This window comes from Periplaneta americana, chromosome 16 (genome assembly GCF_040183065.1).
Source record: "Periplaneta americana isolate PAMFEO1 chromosome 16, P.americana_PAMFEO1_priV1, whole genome shotgun sequence".
NCBI classification, from domain to species: Eukaryota; Metazoa; Arthropoda; class Insecta; order Blattodea; family Blattidae; genus Periplaneta; species Periplaneta americana.
Window position 1 is genome coordinate 176,206,532 of NC_091132.1, and position 17,353 is coordinate 176,223,884.

Sequence of the window (17,353 nt, forward strand, 5' to 3'; positions counted from 1 at the left end):
ATTCCTTGAAAAATATACTCAACATACAATCCCGGATGAGTCAACACTTAGGAAGACGTATGCTCCATCCATCTACGATGAGACAATACAGAAGATAAGAGATGAAATTAAAGATAGTTCAATTTGGGTTTCCATTGATGAGACTCCCGACAAAGAAGGTAGACTTGTTGGTAATGTAGTTATCGGTTTGTTAAGTGAACAATATTCTGAACGAATTCTTTTACATTGTGATGTTCTAGAAAAGTGCAATAACAAAACTATAGTTAAACTGTTCAACGAAGCTATGGGTATCCTGTGGCCAAAGGGTATTATGTACGATAATGTGTTATTCTTTATTAGCGATGCTGCCCCTTATATGGTCAAAGCTGGACAAGCATTATCTGTTGTATATCCTAAATTGACTCATTTTACTTGTGTGGCGCATGCATTTCATCGTGTGGCAGAAGTGGTCAGAGACAATTTCCCTAAAGTAGATTTGTTGATTTCATCAGTGAAAAAAGTATTTCTCAAAGCTCCCAGTAGAGTTAACGTGTTGAAAGAAATGTACCCTGAAATTCCATTGCCACCAAAGCCAATTTTAACTAGATGGGGTACATGGCTAGAAGCAGTTGAATATTATGCCGAACATATAGACTCTATTAACAATGTTCTCCTTGCATTGGACTCTGAAGATGCAGTCTCAATTGATACTGCGAAAACAGTTACCTGTGACATAAGTGTGAAGAATGACTTAGCTCACATTCAGCATACATTTTCATGCATCATAAAAACGCTCAAAAGTCTCCAAAATAGGCACCTTTCACTATCTGAAAGTTTTGAAATTATAAATAGTACTGTGGAACAACTGAATCGTGGTAGAGGTAAAGTTGCAGATGCAGTAAGAGCTAAGGTGGACACTGTACTTTCAAAAAACCCTGGATATGAAGAACTACAAAAGGTTGTTGCTGTGATGAGTGGTGAATCAACAGTGAAGATTAACTTGGACTTATCCCCAGCAGACATTGTGAAATTGAATTATGTACCAGTTACTTCTTGTGACGTCGAACGCTCTTTTAGTCAGTATAAATCTATCCTCAGAGACAATAGAAGAAGATTCACTTTTCAGCACTTGAAAGAAATGTTTGTAACCTATTGTTATGGTAACAGACAATAAAAATTGTGTTTTGTTGAAACTACATTGGAAGATAAGGTACGTCCATTATATTTTTTGTTTAGTTTGATTAAAATGTACCAATATTTAACGTACATAGTCATTTTTTTATAATTTTAAGTCCATATTTAATTCCATATTTTGGTAAAAATCCATATTTAATTCCATATTTTGGTAAAAATAACTACATATATATTTACATATTTCATATATTTTTAGTCCATATAAATCCGTTCCCTGATAATCAGCATCAACCAGAGCATTTTCGATATCTTCTTCAAACTCTGAAGAACTACTGGAACTACTAACCCATTCACCTGCCATCTCTGCTACAGAAAGCTACTGAATAAAATAGCGACTGAACAGATTGTAAGTTTAGTGTGAAGTGGCATGGCGTGGCGATAATGTGCACACAACACGACACAGCACGTGCCTTCCAACTTATATGATCTCACAGGAGAACACATGCCGTGGCAATAATGTGTTTCCGGCTTTACTGTTCAAACTTACAACTCCAGGCGTTTCTTCCGGCTGCCTTAGGTTAATCTCAGGATATCACATCAATTACATGAACGAATTCACTCGATTCTGTTTGCACTGCGAGAGAACACAATACATTTCAATGTGCATACTTACACCTTTCGACGTTTCTTCTTCTGATCAATATCAGCTGCTGTAACGCCTCTACCTCTGCAACTGTAGTGTGGTAGCTATTATGTCAGGTACATTTTCGGCTTTTACTTCAATATTTTCTTCAGTGGAGTAGCAATGCCTGGAGTGAGACAAATGGCCAATACACTTTGAGTTCACATATTCACTTTTTCTCAGGCCCTAACTCCCCTGTAACTAAGGGTTGTCGCGCAGATTTTAAAGTTTCTCCGACCATTTTCCTTTCTTTAATTCAATTTAGCTACGGCTGTATAATAATGCTACAAGAAAGTAATGTGATACCTCAATAGTATTGAAACTCTTTAAGCGTTTAGGCGAAAGACGAACTTCTTTTAATATGATTTTTTTATCAAACTCTATAGTTCCAACTTGCTACACATGTTTCTCTAATGTGACAGTATTATTTTCTAAAACCCTCTGACGTATTCGAGAAGAAGACAGTTCAGGAAAAAAAAAAAAAGAGTCACGAATACAATAATTTTGAGGTCGATTTACATCTTTAAAATAAAACTTTTTACTTAAGAGTTAGGAGTGTCTGAATACGCCTATATTGCTCTATGGATTGTCCATATTGCTCTCTTCTAATGGCAGGTAAATGTCCAGAATATATTTAATTACTCTATGTCGATATGTAGTGCATTGAAAGTATCTAAAGCAATTCCGTAAGTATGTACCATTTTCATTTATAAAACCATAAACGGAATGAGGCACATAATTAACCAGATTTAACTTGTTTGATTCTGAAATAGTGGATGACAGCACAGATAAAAAAATAATCAAAAGTCTTTAGCCTATGAGTCCACACTTTGCTAGCTGAATCAAAATGAGGATCAGCATCTCGTGTGAGATATTTATCTATAATGAATATAGTTATTTTGTTGGTTAAATTGCAATGGAAATACGTAACATATTTGTTCACGTTTTAATCAACAAACAATTCTACATAATTATGCTTCAAGTAGTACAACCAAACTGTTGCAAACAGTATCTTAAGGCAAATTCACACGCTTTTAGTTTACAGGAGTCAAGTGCTTGGAGCATGTCGACTTTCCTTCAACTTTCCTCGTGTGATATGGTTGAGACAGTCAAGTTGTAACTTGGCGGTGAATTTGAGTTGACGATCGTCAACTTTTGTGACCACTTTCCCGTCACGTGACCAACTTGATTTCACCACTTCCCTCGTGTGAATGCGAACTTGTAGCAACTTGGCAAGTAGGAAGTTTGTAGTTTTAGGCCTATTGTCGAATTAAATTAATAATTATTAATAATGAGCGCCCCTAAGTGGATTTCCAACGATATCATAAAGTTTTTGTTAGTGTATAAGAAGTATGAACTTATATGGAATATACGTGACAAAGAATACCTCAATAAAAACAAGCGGGAATTATTATTCCAGCAACTAATCAGTGAACTTCGAAAACATCGACGTAGCAGTGGTTCGAAAAAAGTTAAAAACCCTTAAAACAGGACTCATTCTGACGTGTTTCCTGTATTCTGCAGGATCTTTTTCAGCTAATTCTTTCAACAAGGTATTAGATGCACCGTGCATATTTCTTCTACGAATCCATTTCTTAACCTATGTTCTCTTTTCCTTTTTTTCAAGAATATTTTGTAATTCATACAATAACAAGGCGCCAATTAGCTGCACTCATGCTTCAGTATGTGCTGGTGGCATCTTCAGTCTCACCAAACTAAAAATGCCAGTTCACTATTGATTTTTATTAACTATAATAGAATACAAGAATTCAAACACCACTACGAATACAACATTCAGAGCGCGCTTTTTTTCAAGCTTGGTTTCAAGTTTAATGTCTCCGTGTGATCACAAATATAGCATCAAGTTTAGAGGCTTCAAGCACTTGACTCCTGTAAACTATCCCCGTGTGACTCGGGTTTTAGAAACTGAGTAACAAACAACTCAATATAATCAGGTTGCTAAGTAAGCCTCTTTTTTTCTTTCCCCCCACATATGTTTATACATTTCGTATTAAATGTTCTCCTTTCAGTGTAATTTGTAATATTTTTGTCACTCGTTATTTTGATAATTTAATGTAAAGAATTTTTTTTGTTCTCTTTGTGTACCGTAATTTAGTAGGCATATTTATTATTTTTAAACCTGCCTCTTTTTTCTAATGTGAATTTTTGTGAAGAATAGAGCAAAATAAACTCTTATATCAGATACACTTAAGTACAATAATTTTTATATTCTGATGTCGAACTATACAGTATATATAAAATTGGTTACATTATTTAAACTATATATGTGCCAGTTAACTTGTGACAAAGCCAAAAATGATACAGTTTTATATGGCGAATAATTCTTTTTCATTAAAAATACAACTTCAGATTTATTTCTGCAATGTATGACAAATTGTACCAATATGATTTTTTGTACCTTATTTAGGCCTAACTTACATATCCTTCGAAGAGGTGGAAAAATTCAAATATCTTGGAGCAACAGTAACAAATATCAATGATACTCGGGAGGAAATTAAACGCACAATAAATATGGGAAATGCCTGTTATTATTCGGCTGAGAAGCTTTTGTCTTCTAGTCTGCTGTCAAAAAATCTGAAAGTTAGAATTTATAAAACAGTTATATTACCGGTTGTTCTGTATGGTTGTGAAACTTCAACTCTCACTTTGAGAGAGGAACAGAGATTAAGGGTGTTTCAGAATATGGTTCTTAGGAAAATATTTGGGGCTAAGAGGTATGAAGTTACAGGAGACTGGAGAAAGTTACACAACACAGAACTGCACACATTGTATTCTTCACCTGACATAATTAGGAACATTAAATACAGACGTTTGAGATGGGCAGGGCATGTAGCACGTATGGGCGAATCCAGAAATGCATATAGAGTGTTAGTTGGGAGGCCGCAGAGAAAAATACCTTTGGGGAGGCCGAGACGTAGGTGGGAAGATAATATTAAAATGGATTTGAGGGAGGTGGGATATGATGATAGAGACTGGATTAATCTTGCTCAGGATAGGGATCGATGGCGGGCTTATGTGAGGGCGGCAATGAACCTCCGGTTTCCTTAAAAGTAAGTAAGTAAGTTATTTAACTTATATTTCGACAATAATCTTCTCCATCCCTAACCCATATTTATCCTCCTAGTCGGAATTAGTTCACGTAAATGTGTGTCCAAGGACATGTAAGACATTTTTCACTTATGTATATTTGCCTTTGATTTTCATATGTTTATATTCACATATATTTTTTAATTTAGAAGTAATTTAGAGGACAATATATATTTATTTCGTTTATGATGTTTATATCGAAGTTTAGAGAATTCATATCCACATCAAATTGATAGATAAAGTAAATAATAATCCACCATGAAAGGAGAGGCTTATCATTTAGATGTCTTCTTAAATCTGAGATAAACAACCCTCAGTACTTACAAATATATTTCATTTCAGATGGTGACCTATTGTCAGTTACGTCTGATATAGTAACAAATTAAAATATAGAATCGATTGAACAACTCCAGGATGTTCTGCGTGATAAAACAGCTACATTCATACTTTGAAATATTTCAAGAACAAGCAACTCACAAATTAAAATAGGCCAATTACAGTACTTGGCCATGTTAATAGAATCTACAACGATTTTTCAATTGCTTGTTATTAATTCTACATTTACTGCAATTTTAAAAATAAAAGTACATCTGCATTTTTTTTATTTTTATTGGCTTATTTTGCGACCCTGTATCAACATCTACGTTATTTAGCGTCTGAATGAAATGAAGGTGATAATGCCGGTGAAATGAGTCCGGGGTCCAGCACCGAAAGTTACCCAGCATTTGCTCGTATTGGGTTGAGGGAAAACCCCGGAAAAAACCTCAACCAGGTAACTTGCCCCGACTGGGATTCGAACCCGGGCCACCTGGTTTCGCGGCCACACGCGCTGACCGTTACTCCACAGGGGTGGACGCATCTGTATTATCTCCACTATTTCTTGAGAACTCATTTTGAGAAAATTTACATTTCAAAATAGCAAATTGAAATTGTGTGTCACGGGAATCTGTTAAAAGAGAAAAAAACCTTCTCGTCAAAAAAAATTCGTGCTTGACCTTGGCCCAAAAGTTCTCCGGACTTGAATGCAAACGAGAATATCTATGAAATGCGGATGCTAAGAGCAAGGCAGAAACTAGAAAAGATTGGATAATGCTGGATTTGTGGTGAATGGTATGTAAATGTGTAAGGTAACCCAGATCCACAAAAAAATTTCCACACTAGTGATACGGTGTGATTTGAAGACCTGTGAATTTGTTGCTATGTCAAGTTTGTCACTGGTTCTGACTGACAATAGTTCCAAAATCTCAGCTCCGAATCTCTAACCGATACGTCATTCGTATCAATGGTGAGTTATCTAAGTATATGTGATAATTTCACATTAACTTTAAGGACAAATTAAATGGGACCTAATTAATTTTTGTCCCAATCACAAGGTTATCTTCGGCAAATTTTTGATACGCAAGTTACAATGCACTCGCTATATTCTTCCACGAATGATTACCCTAATTATTCGCAAATATAACTGGACGAATATACGGTACAACACATCCCGAAAAGAGAACTCAGAGCGTGTTTTAAGTACACTCAACTCTAATCAGTATAGCTGATATAAGATATGGCATCAGTACATAAATTCACTTTGCAGAAAAGTAATACACAAAAATATCTTTCGGGTCGTGATCAAAAGCATTTGCAACCTGAACGACAACTCAACACAGAAAATAACTTCGGGACAAAATCCTTAGTACTAATGACAGTGATTTTTTTCGGATATGTCACAATTCAGAGACCCGATTACAAAATGCTTTGTTCCACACACATCACAATTCAATGGTTTCTGAAGTACTTTATTTCGTGAAGGTGTCGCCAGATATGGCTATTTAAAGGCTTTCCCTTGTGTAAGCGTTCAGAAATCACTGCACTCACCATAGTCTTTCCCGTACTCATTGCTCTAATACGGACTTCCGTCTGTGTGCAAGCTTTCTTCTATATTCAGACTAATCGATTCAGGGCAGTCCTTCCACAAACATGGCGTATATGGCTTTTCAGACTTCCCTCATACGAGAAACGTTTGCCACAAATTTGACAATTCAATGGCTTTTCGCCGTTGTGTAAGGGTGAATGTCTTTTGAGACGTGTCTTATCCCTGAAACGCCTACCACAAACGTCACAACTAAATGGCTTCTCGCCTGCATGTACGCGTGAATGAAATTTGAGAGGCCCAATGGATTGAAAACTCTTTCCACACGCATCACAACTGAATGGCTTTTCGCTTTTATGCACGCGTGAATGATATTTGAGAAATCCAGAGGATGAAAAACTCTTTCCACATAAATAACAACTGAATCGTTTTTCGCCTGTGTCTAAGACGTCATGGCTTTCGGGTCTTGCAGAATCGGGAAGACTCCTGCTAACGTCATACTCGTGTCTCTTCTCGTTCGTATGTAGTTCCTTTTCTTGGTGAATATTTTCGAAGACTGTTGCAACTCTATTGTTATGGCTAACTGCAACACTGACAATTATATGTGCCATTAGTGGAAAGAGAGTCTAAATCACAATCAATGAGCAATAGGGACATTATATGCCAATATAGCAGAAATTAATAGTGGATTTCCAACCCTAGTTTATTATGTAGCGAGTAGATTCAAAATAATAGTAATAATAATAATAATAATAATAATAATAATAATAATAATAATAATAATGGTAACAATAATAATAATAATAATAATAACCACAATACTAACAATAATAAAAATAACAATAACCAAGATAATAATAATAATAATAATAATAATCACAATACCAACAATAATAATAAAAATAACAACCATAATAATAATAATAATAATAATAATAATAATAATAATAATGATAATAACCACAATACTAATAATAATAAAAATAACCATAATAATAATTTTAATAATAGTAATAGTAATAATAATAATAATAATAATAACAACAACAAAAACAATAGTAACGATAATAGTAATAATAATAATAATAATAATAATAATAATAATAAAAATTGCCAAAGAATTAGTATTGCCATTCAAAAACGGAATGCTATAGGTATTATGGGGACTTTTCCCAAAACTAAATCAATGGAACAAATATTTTATTTGGTGTAGAGCTGTAGACCCAAACCAAGAAATGGATTCGGAACACCTCCAAATCTGTGCTTCAGTGGCTGGTCATGATAATATCTTTGAAAAATATTGGAGTGCAAGAGGTCAAATGACTTTATTGTCAAACGCCTGGCATTAGAAAACAACAACATGATAATAATAATAATAATAATAATAATAATAATAATAATAATAATAATGATAGTGATAATGATAATAATAATAATAATGATAATAAAAATAATACAGCATTCCTTTGCCAAAGAATTAGTATTGCCATTCAAGAAGGGAATGCTACAGGTATTATGGGGACTTTTCCCAAAACTAAATCATTGGAACAAATATTTTATATGGTGTAGAGCTGTAGACATTCTTTTTCGCGTCCTTTAGTTTTGTTGCAACATTTTAGCTTGTCCCTTTCTCAAACATTTAATTAAAAAGAAAAAGTTGTATAAATTGAATGTGTCCTTAAAGGAAATCCATTGCACTTTTATATGTACATTAATATAATATAATAAATTATATCTATATTAAAATAATAACGATTTTTTTTATTTTACTAGGTTATTTTACGACGCTTTATCAACAGCTTAGGTTATTTAGCGTCTGAATGAAATGAAGGTGATAATGCCGGTGAAATGATTCCGGGGTCCAGCATCGAAAATTACCCAGCATTTGCTCATATTGGATTGAGGGAAAACCCCGAAAAAAACCTCAACCAGGTAACTTGCCCCGACCGGGAATCGAACCCGAGCCACTTGATTTCGCGGCCAGACACGCTAACCGTTACTCCACAGGTGTGGACTAATAATGATGATGACAATAATAATAATAATAATAATAATAATAATAATAATAATAATAATAATACGAAATCTGTAAATCCAAAAATTCAAATAATCACAGCTTCATTAAGAACCGTGTTAGAAATCTGGATGTGTTGTTCCTCCTGCAGAGACGTAGGAATCACTTCCTTCAAAGCTATAAACAAAAGACTATTTTTTTAGTAGGTTATTTTATGAGGCTTTATCAGCATCTTAGGTTTTTTAGCGTCTGAATGAGATGAAGGTGATAATGCCGGTGAAATGAGTCCAGGGTCCAGCACCGACAGTTACCCAGCATTTGCTCATATTGGGTTGAGGGAAAACCCCGGAAAAAATCTCAACTTGTCACGACCGGGAATCAAATCGGTCCCACCCGGTTTCGCGGCCAGACACGCTAACTCTACAGGTGTGGACCCTCAAAAGACTATTAAAACTCCAGGATGGAAACTAACAAAACAATGGGAGCCATATTTCCCGAATACATACCATTAGTCAATGAAAAACGTCAGTAAACTGTTCTCCATTAAATGTGATAAGCTGAAGGCAGATCTATGCCTTGGTATTTTCTTTTACAGCTGTAACATCAGCACCAGTAGTTTTAGTAATGGTATAGAAGTGGTAGGTCAGGTATTCCTGATAGTAATAGGATATTGTGTAATTCATACCGTTTATATTTGGAAAGTATACTGAAGTTTTCATATGAACAATAATTACGTTAAAACAACAAATATATTTATTTTGCCATGATTTAAACAAAGCACTAAAACCATAAACAAATAAAGACTCATATTTAACTCACCTCTCGGTTAAAATTTCATCCTCTTCCGCTGTTACTTCCTGTTTCACCTCCTTCACTTGATCCAACTCACAAAACTCTTCCTGTAGGAGAAGATTATGTAAAACAGACACAGAGCGCAATATTACAGGAAAATCAATGAATTGCACTTTATATACACCACAGATTTGAATATACAGTAAAATCTCGATAAGACGCGCCCGCTTATTACGCTATCCCCAATAAGACCCGTAACACACTTGAAGAGTTTTCACTAGCGAGAAATGTGTTGCGAGAAAGAGGCGAAGAGCCTTCCTCCACACACTTGGCGAGTTCTCGCTATCACTGATCACACCTTGCTATGATCATCTATGCACTGCCTTCATGCAGAAAGCATTTTTCTGATGACTCGTTGGGGTAAATATTGTAGGTTATGTATTTACGTATATTGCCGTACTTAAATATATAACCTGTAAGTATATTGTCGTACTTTACAAATTACATACGAACGCTATGTTGCATCTGAGTATTGAAATGATGAGGAAATGGAGTTACATGAACATATTATGTTAATGAAAAGAAAAAGTAGGCTTAAAATTAAAGCCAGAAATATCTGAAAATCACATTGTATCTTACGAAAATAAGGGCGAGTTTTGGACACTGGTTTCGATTTGAATGATGATACGTTTAGGCGTTATTTCAGGTTCAACGGACCACAGTTTTTTTTTTTTTTTTTTTTTTTTTTTTGCTATTCATGAAATGATAGAGAATCCTTTGCTATATTCTGATTAAAATTACGTAAACTGTTAAGACATATAGATACATTATTTCAAATGTTTAATCAATACTATTAAATCTCATCAAAATAAAATATAGCCCTATTTATTTGCAGATAATCTTATATTTGTCTCCAGATTTCTTCTTTAAGTTTCGTGATTTTATAGTTTTCATCCCGTGTATCATATAAATAGGCCTACGGGTGACATCGTACAAGTTCGATAAGTTTCTGACTGCAATTATCAGCCATCTTTCCTCATTTTCAAATAACAACAATACAATTCATCGCCATCTGTGATATCTTTTCTACATTCAATAGTCGTAAAAAGTCTAAATGTCAAACATCTTTGATAAATGTGTCTAGAAAATTCGCTGAGCTACCAATTCCAGCGAGATGCTCTCGCGAGGTTTTTGCCTTGAACGAGAATCTCTTCCAGTGTGTGGACGTTCATTTCAATCCATGTTATCAATTTTTTAATTTTCTCGCATCACATTTCTCGCTAGCGAAAACTCTGCAAGTGTGTTGCGGGCCTAAAACGCTTTTTTTTTTATTCGGCCCCTGCACATTTCATATAAACACCTTTATAAAATATCCGTTTGTTGTGCTTAAGTCCCGCATAATACGCTGTTTTTGTGGAATATTTTCGATGTAATTTTCAGCAATGTACTGTAACAGCACTTGGTGCTTGGTCACTGAACTCACTGGTGCCATTAACCTGAAAAGTATTGGTATTCGACCCTTTACCTGCGCATTTAAACCTTCATACTTCATACCTTAGTATACCCCACCCTCTTGTTATGCTCTCTTATTCGACTCCTTATCTGCGTGGTTAAAGCCTACATACAGTTACAATACCTCACCCTCTTGCTAACCCTCTCTCTCAAACAACATTCCTCACTCGGCTGTAATAAAATTCTGGAAATTTTTGCTGGGCAGTTTGTTGTCCTTTAGTGTATTGAAGTGTCTATGAATGTGATTACAATGAGTGTTAAACGAAAAGCGCTTTCTGTGTCGGAAAAATTGGAAATCTTACGAAAGTACGATGAGAACAGTACTCTTACTCAGAAACAACTCTCTGACTAATTAGGAATCCCATCATCGATATTAAAAACGATAATAAAAGCTCGGGACTCAATCACTACAGCTGCGACGTCGTCGGCAAGATATAATCGCAGAAACTGAAGTGTGGTAAACATGAGGACTTGGAGAACATGCACGGCAAAAAACTATAAATGACTTTTTTCCGAAAGAATTAGGTATAGTACATATTGTAAATGTCTTTGACGTAGAGTACAGTAATTACATAATGGAGTAATACTGTATTACCTTTGATGAATCATGTATGTCAATAAAGAAAAATGCTAATAGATACTGTATATGCTTTAAATTTAATAAAGTCGTATCTTAAGGACAGAATTCAAATAATGAAAATTGACAATTATTCAAGTGAACCTTCAATTATTAATATAGGTGTTCTCCAAGGCACAGTTCTAGGCCCTATTCTATTTTTAATATATATTAATGACTTATTAAAAATTGACTTACAACAATACAATGGTGTTCACTATTCTTTTGCAGATGACACAGTTTTACTTTTTGGTGGAAAAACTTGGTATGATGCATATAATAATTCAAATAATGGACTTCAATTAATAAAAAAATGGTTTGACATAAATTATCTGTCAACGAAAATAAAATCATAATTATTCCATTCTCATTATCTGGAAAATGTAACAAACCTCCTACATCTGTATTAAGTATTAAATTACATAATTCTGATTGTTGTCTTGTACAGTGTCAATGTTCGATTATTAAAGAGTCCTCTGAAGTGAAGTATTTAGGCATAATTTTCGATAATCATTTAAAATGGACCAACACATTAATTACCTTTGTAATAAAGAACGTAAAATAGTATATTATTTTGTTTTATTAAGGAATTACTTGTCAATAAGTTTATTATGCACAATATATTTAACTTTATTTCAATCGGTAATTATGCATGGAATTATAGGATGGGGTAGCTCATTTAAATCCAATTTTAATCCACTTTATTTATTACAGCAGAAAATAATTAAAATATGTCTTCATAAACCTATTGATTTTCCATTCCAAAATTTGTATTTAGACTTTAATGTATTTAACGTGAGACAAATTTATTATATTGTATTAATAAAATTCATACATAAAAATCGAAATAATTTTGAATTGTATTCTCATAGTTATGAAACAAAAGGTATGAATTCTTTAAGATTGTTTGAAGCAAAATGCAACACTGTTACAGTATTTAATCATAGTAGTAATTTAGGCCCAAGAATATATAACAAATTTATATTTAAATATCCTAATCTTGTCAATTCTAATAGTTCTAGTATTAAATTTAAAAAGTTATGTATGGATATTATAAAAATTGTATATTTAAATTTATATACTACAACTGCATAGTAGACATAAGACAAATTGTATTGTATAATTATTAATTTCAATTCAGGAATCCGCCCCTGAGCACGAGTTCTCCTCTTTCAGGGGCGAGCTAAAGTTTTTTCTCTATATATTATATGTTATGTTATAATTATTAGCAAAATAAATAAATAAATAAATAAATAAGTAAGTAATAAATAAATAAATATTAAATAAATAAATAAATATTAAACAAAATAAATAAATATTAAATAAATAAATATTAAATAATAAATAAATATTAAATAAATAATAAATAAATATTAAATAAATAATAAATAAATAATAAATAAATATTAAATAAATAATAAATAAATATTAAATAAATAAATAACAAATAAATAATAAATAAATAAACAATAAATAATAAATAAATAATAAATTAATAATAAATTAATTAATAAATAATAAATTAATAATAAATTAATTAATAAATAATAAATTAATAATAAATTAATAAATAAACAAATAAATAATAAATAAATATTAAATAAATAAATAATAAATAGATAAATAAATAATAAATAAATAAATAATAAATAAATAAATAAATAATAAATAAATAAATAATAAATAAATAAATAATAAATAAAGGAATAAATAAATAATAAATAAAGGAATAAATAAATAATAAATAAATATTAAATAAATAAATAACAAATATTAAATAAATAAATAACAAATATTAAATAAATAAATAACAAATAAATAATAAATAAATAAACAATAAATAATAAATAAATAAATAATAAATAAATAAATAATAAATTAATAATATATTAATTAATAAATAATAAATTAATAATAAATTAATAAATAAACAAATAAATAATAAATAAATATTAAATAAATAAATAATAAATAGATAAATAAATAATAAATAATAAATAAATAAATAATAAATAAATAAATAATAAATAAATAAATAAATAAATGTCAAAATTAGTATACCCGCCTAATATGCGGTCCCAGTTAATACGCGGTTTACACCCGTTCCCCTGAACGGCGTCTTATTGGGGTTTTACTGTATATCTTACTAATACAGTACACAGTATAAGAATTGTTGACAAAAACGATATGGAAATAAGTACAAGATATTAAAAACAGGATTTATTGCATTTTGTATGATATATCGCATATTTAATAAATTTTGCACCACACTGACTCAGCTGAAAGTGTAAAAGACAATGAGTGTCGCACGAAATTCTAAGATTCTAACAGGTGTGAACTAGGTGGCTGTCAGCAAGTAAAAATTTACAACTGATCATATCTCTAAGGTAAAGTGAATAATGGAAACATTTTATGAAGGATATGAGGACATATTTAGACACTAGTGGAGTACCACCTAGTAAGAAATAAGATTCCATCTAACGAAACAGGACTAGTAAAATAATTAAATTAAACTAAAAGTGGATGGGGCAAAAATTATCACTCGCGATGGAAACATGATAATTAAAATGATTTAGTAAACACTCAGCATCGCAGTCTCTATAAAAAAAAATGAGGTGGAAAAGATTCACGAATGACTACAGAATGAAGAAATTCGAAGAATGAGAGAAAAACAATTACATTCCCTGGTCACATTACTGTAGTAGACACATAAGCCAGTAAATAACAGAGAACTACCGACCAACACACTTCATAATAAACTGCACTCACCCCAGCTTCACTCTTCACGACGACAAAGTCAAATGGCACTGAATTTTCCTCAAATGGTATCTCTGATTTCACGTCATATCTGTGGTCTATACATTCTGTTTTTATTTTAGTGACGTCCAAATCTAATAAATTTCCTTCCTGCAAATAAAGAACAAAATAATTAGACAATAAATCATATAAAGTTGTTTACGAAAACCCCGTGATTATTTATAAAGCCCGTCCACACTATTATTAATACTGATGTCAACGATCGCGTGTGTACGTATTTCAAAAACAAGACTGAAATAATTTATCTCAAAATCATCGTAATGCAGCACATGCCAGTAAAAGAATATATTTATTGTATACGATTTCCACGCCAGTATGATCACAAGAACCTACAATACAATATAGAGGTTAATGTTATTCTAATTGATAGGCTATTATTTAGTTTTAAATTATTTAAAAGTTCTTTCAAAAATCGATGCAAGTAAGAAAACTCCAAGATTGATATGTTTATAACATATTTCCTGAAAATAAGTACCCACATAACTTTGTTACATTATAGTATGTGTTTTGTGTCAAATAAAATTTCGTTGTTACGCTTCAAACTTCACATTCGCAAATTTTTAACCTCTTTAATTCTATTTCATCACGTGCAAGCAAAATATTTAATTACAAAGCAATCTACTGCCTGACGCATTCAGAAAATGAATAGTAGGCCTAATTGCTCTCAAATTACCTCAGATAAAGGCTTCCTCTCTTCTATACCCGAGTTAATACTTGTCTGTATACAATGTGGGTTACATCCAGGTTCCATCTTGATCATATTCATTACGCCTGAAAAAGGAAATTAAGAAAATTAAATTTATATGCAGAATGTAAGATATTCAGATAGACTTACTAGCTTGGCACTAATACCTCGACATCTGCGTAGTGCGTGAATTTTTGTGGGCGCGAACATACAACAATTACCATAAATACAAACGAATGTATGCATGGGGATAGATGAGCATGTGATTCTAGGAATAAGTTGCAGTAGTTGTATTACAAACAAAGCTGAAGATTTCACAGTTGAGTTTGTCACTAAGTTTTATATATGTGATCTGCTGCTTTGAAGCGAAGTGCTATGAGTTTCTTATGTCAAATTAGAGGTACAATTTTACATCGCCGTGATTCGCAGGTTGGTAAGATTGCGGTTATTTTTACATTGTTTACCTCCCAGCAATTTGTAAATCAAGCCATGTTCTCTCATGTTTCTAATTTTGTTTTTGAATTTTTCTCTACTTGCGAAAATTGGGAGTTTACAGATTTTTTCTCAAATACTTTTTTCCAAGTTTTAACCCTGTTTGCTCATTTTTTCTAAGTGTTTTAATTTTTGGGACAAAATCGGGGGGTTTCGGTATGTTTTTGTCGAAGGGGCAGAACCAGTACTTACAGAGATTTACCTACTCTTCTTATAGATGCAACAAAAATTAATAATAATAATAATAATAATAATAATAATAATAATAATAAACCTGCATAAAATTTAAGTTACAAAGCGATGAGCGTGCAATAGAAAAAAAAATATGTGCATTACTAAATACATGTGTATATTAAGAAATAATGAATTACAGATTTTAAATTGCATATATCTACCTGTATCCCATTTGTATATAATAATGTGCAAGGAATGAAGTACGTGCCCCTATTATAAGCCGATGCAAAGAACAATGGATTGAAAGTCATGCAGAAGAGTTTGTGGGAATCTTTTCCTCATGCCCTTTTGTGGAATACAATGTAATAGTAAGGTGACATGAAAAACTTTTTCCATGCTTTTTTATCTATGTCCTGATTGTACCTATACCCATTATAACATATGGTACAGAAACATGGTTTCTGAATAAAAATACATGCAAACAACTAGCAGTATTTGAGAGGAAAATCTTAAGAAGGATATTCGGAGCAATTGAAACAGTGGATGGATGGAGAGCCAGATATAATAATGAGATATACGAACTGTACAAGGAATCGGATTTGGAGACGCACATAAGATGTCAAAGATTGAGATGGTTGGGACACGTCACAAGGATGGAAACAACAAGGAAAGTGAAGATTGTCTTCAATAACAACCCAGATGGAACCAGATTAAGAGGGAGACCGAGAACAAGATGGTGGAACTGTGTACGAGTGGATGTGAATAGATTAGGAATAAGGAATTGGAGGGAGTTGGCGATGGATAGAGAAGGATGGAAGAGAGCCATAGAGGAGGTTAAGGCCCACCTGGGCTGTGATACCAAATAAGAAGAAGAAGAAGATTGTACCTATGATTTGTAAAATATTACCATGCCGACTGAAACTTACGATTAAGCAAAGCCTGCATGGTAACTTATAGTAAAAAAAAACAAGGTACAATAAAAATGTAAGGAAACAGTTTTTGATGTCACTGTATATTGCCCAGTGTTCATTGAAAAAATTACATTTACATACCTTCTTTCAGTTGTCACTCTTAAGCATTTGTGAAACCCAAAATTAGCGCAGAATAATTAGGCTTAATATTGCAAATTATTCAATTTTCAGCATAAAATCTAATTATTAAGGAAGCTTGATTGTAAGTCACATAGAAGGCCGTGACACATAGACTTCTGGATTAATATGCCCAGTGATCTCAACATTATTATTTAGATACACAATTTAGAAATTCATTTTGCCTAAGATTATTCCATCCTTTTCCTTAGGTGCAAAGACAAAAAGTCGGGATGAGTCCTAAATGAAATGGGCCACGGACCAATATCCTCTTCCCGATGAAGATTCCACTAATTTTCCAAACATAAATTTTCGACATACATGCCCTGGCTTACCTTCATACAATAGCCTGCTACATGACAGAAGTCACTCGACTACACTTCCACTGCCAATTTATAT

At 32.4% G+C, this 17,353-nt stretch overlaps 1 protein-coding gene across 4 annotated transcripts in view; it reads right to left on the minus strand.

Moving 5' to 3' along the window:
- LOC138692025 (zinc finger protein 235-like) overlaps positions 1-17,050 on the minus strand; it is a 34,927-nt gene extending 17,877 nt beyond the window's left edge. The window contains exons 1-5 of one of the 4 annotated variants that reach the window (XM_069814825.1): positions 16,919-17,050; positions 15,189-15,286; positions 14,468-14,605; positions 9,598-9,677; positions 1,787-1,922 (exon numbers count right to left, since the gene is read on the minus strand). Coding sequence is in view for 2 of the 4 variants with exons in the window: in XM_069814828.1 (XP_069670929.1) it covers positions 6,836-7,355; positions 9,598-9,677; positions 14,468-14,605; positions 15,189-15,281 (831 nt within the window). In the remaining 2 variants the exon portion in view is untranslated. Of the gene's footprint in view, positions 1-1,786; positions 1,923-2,577; positions 7,356-8,634; positions 8,956-9,597; positions 9,678-14,467; positions 14,606-15,188; positions 15,287-16,918 lie in introns of those variants that run through there. The other 3 variants (XM_069814828.1, XM_069814829.1, XM_069814826.1) reach the window with 3 other exon arrangements.
- Between the last annotated feature and the right edge of the window lie 303 nt (positions 17,051-17,353).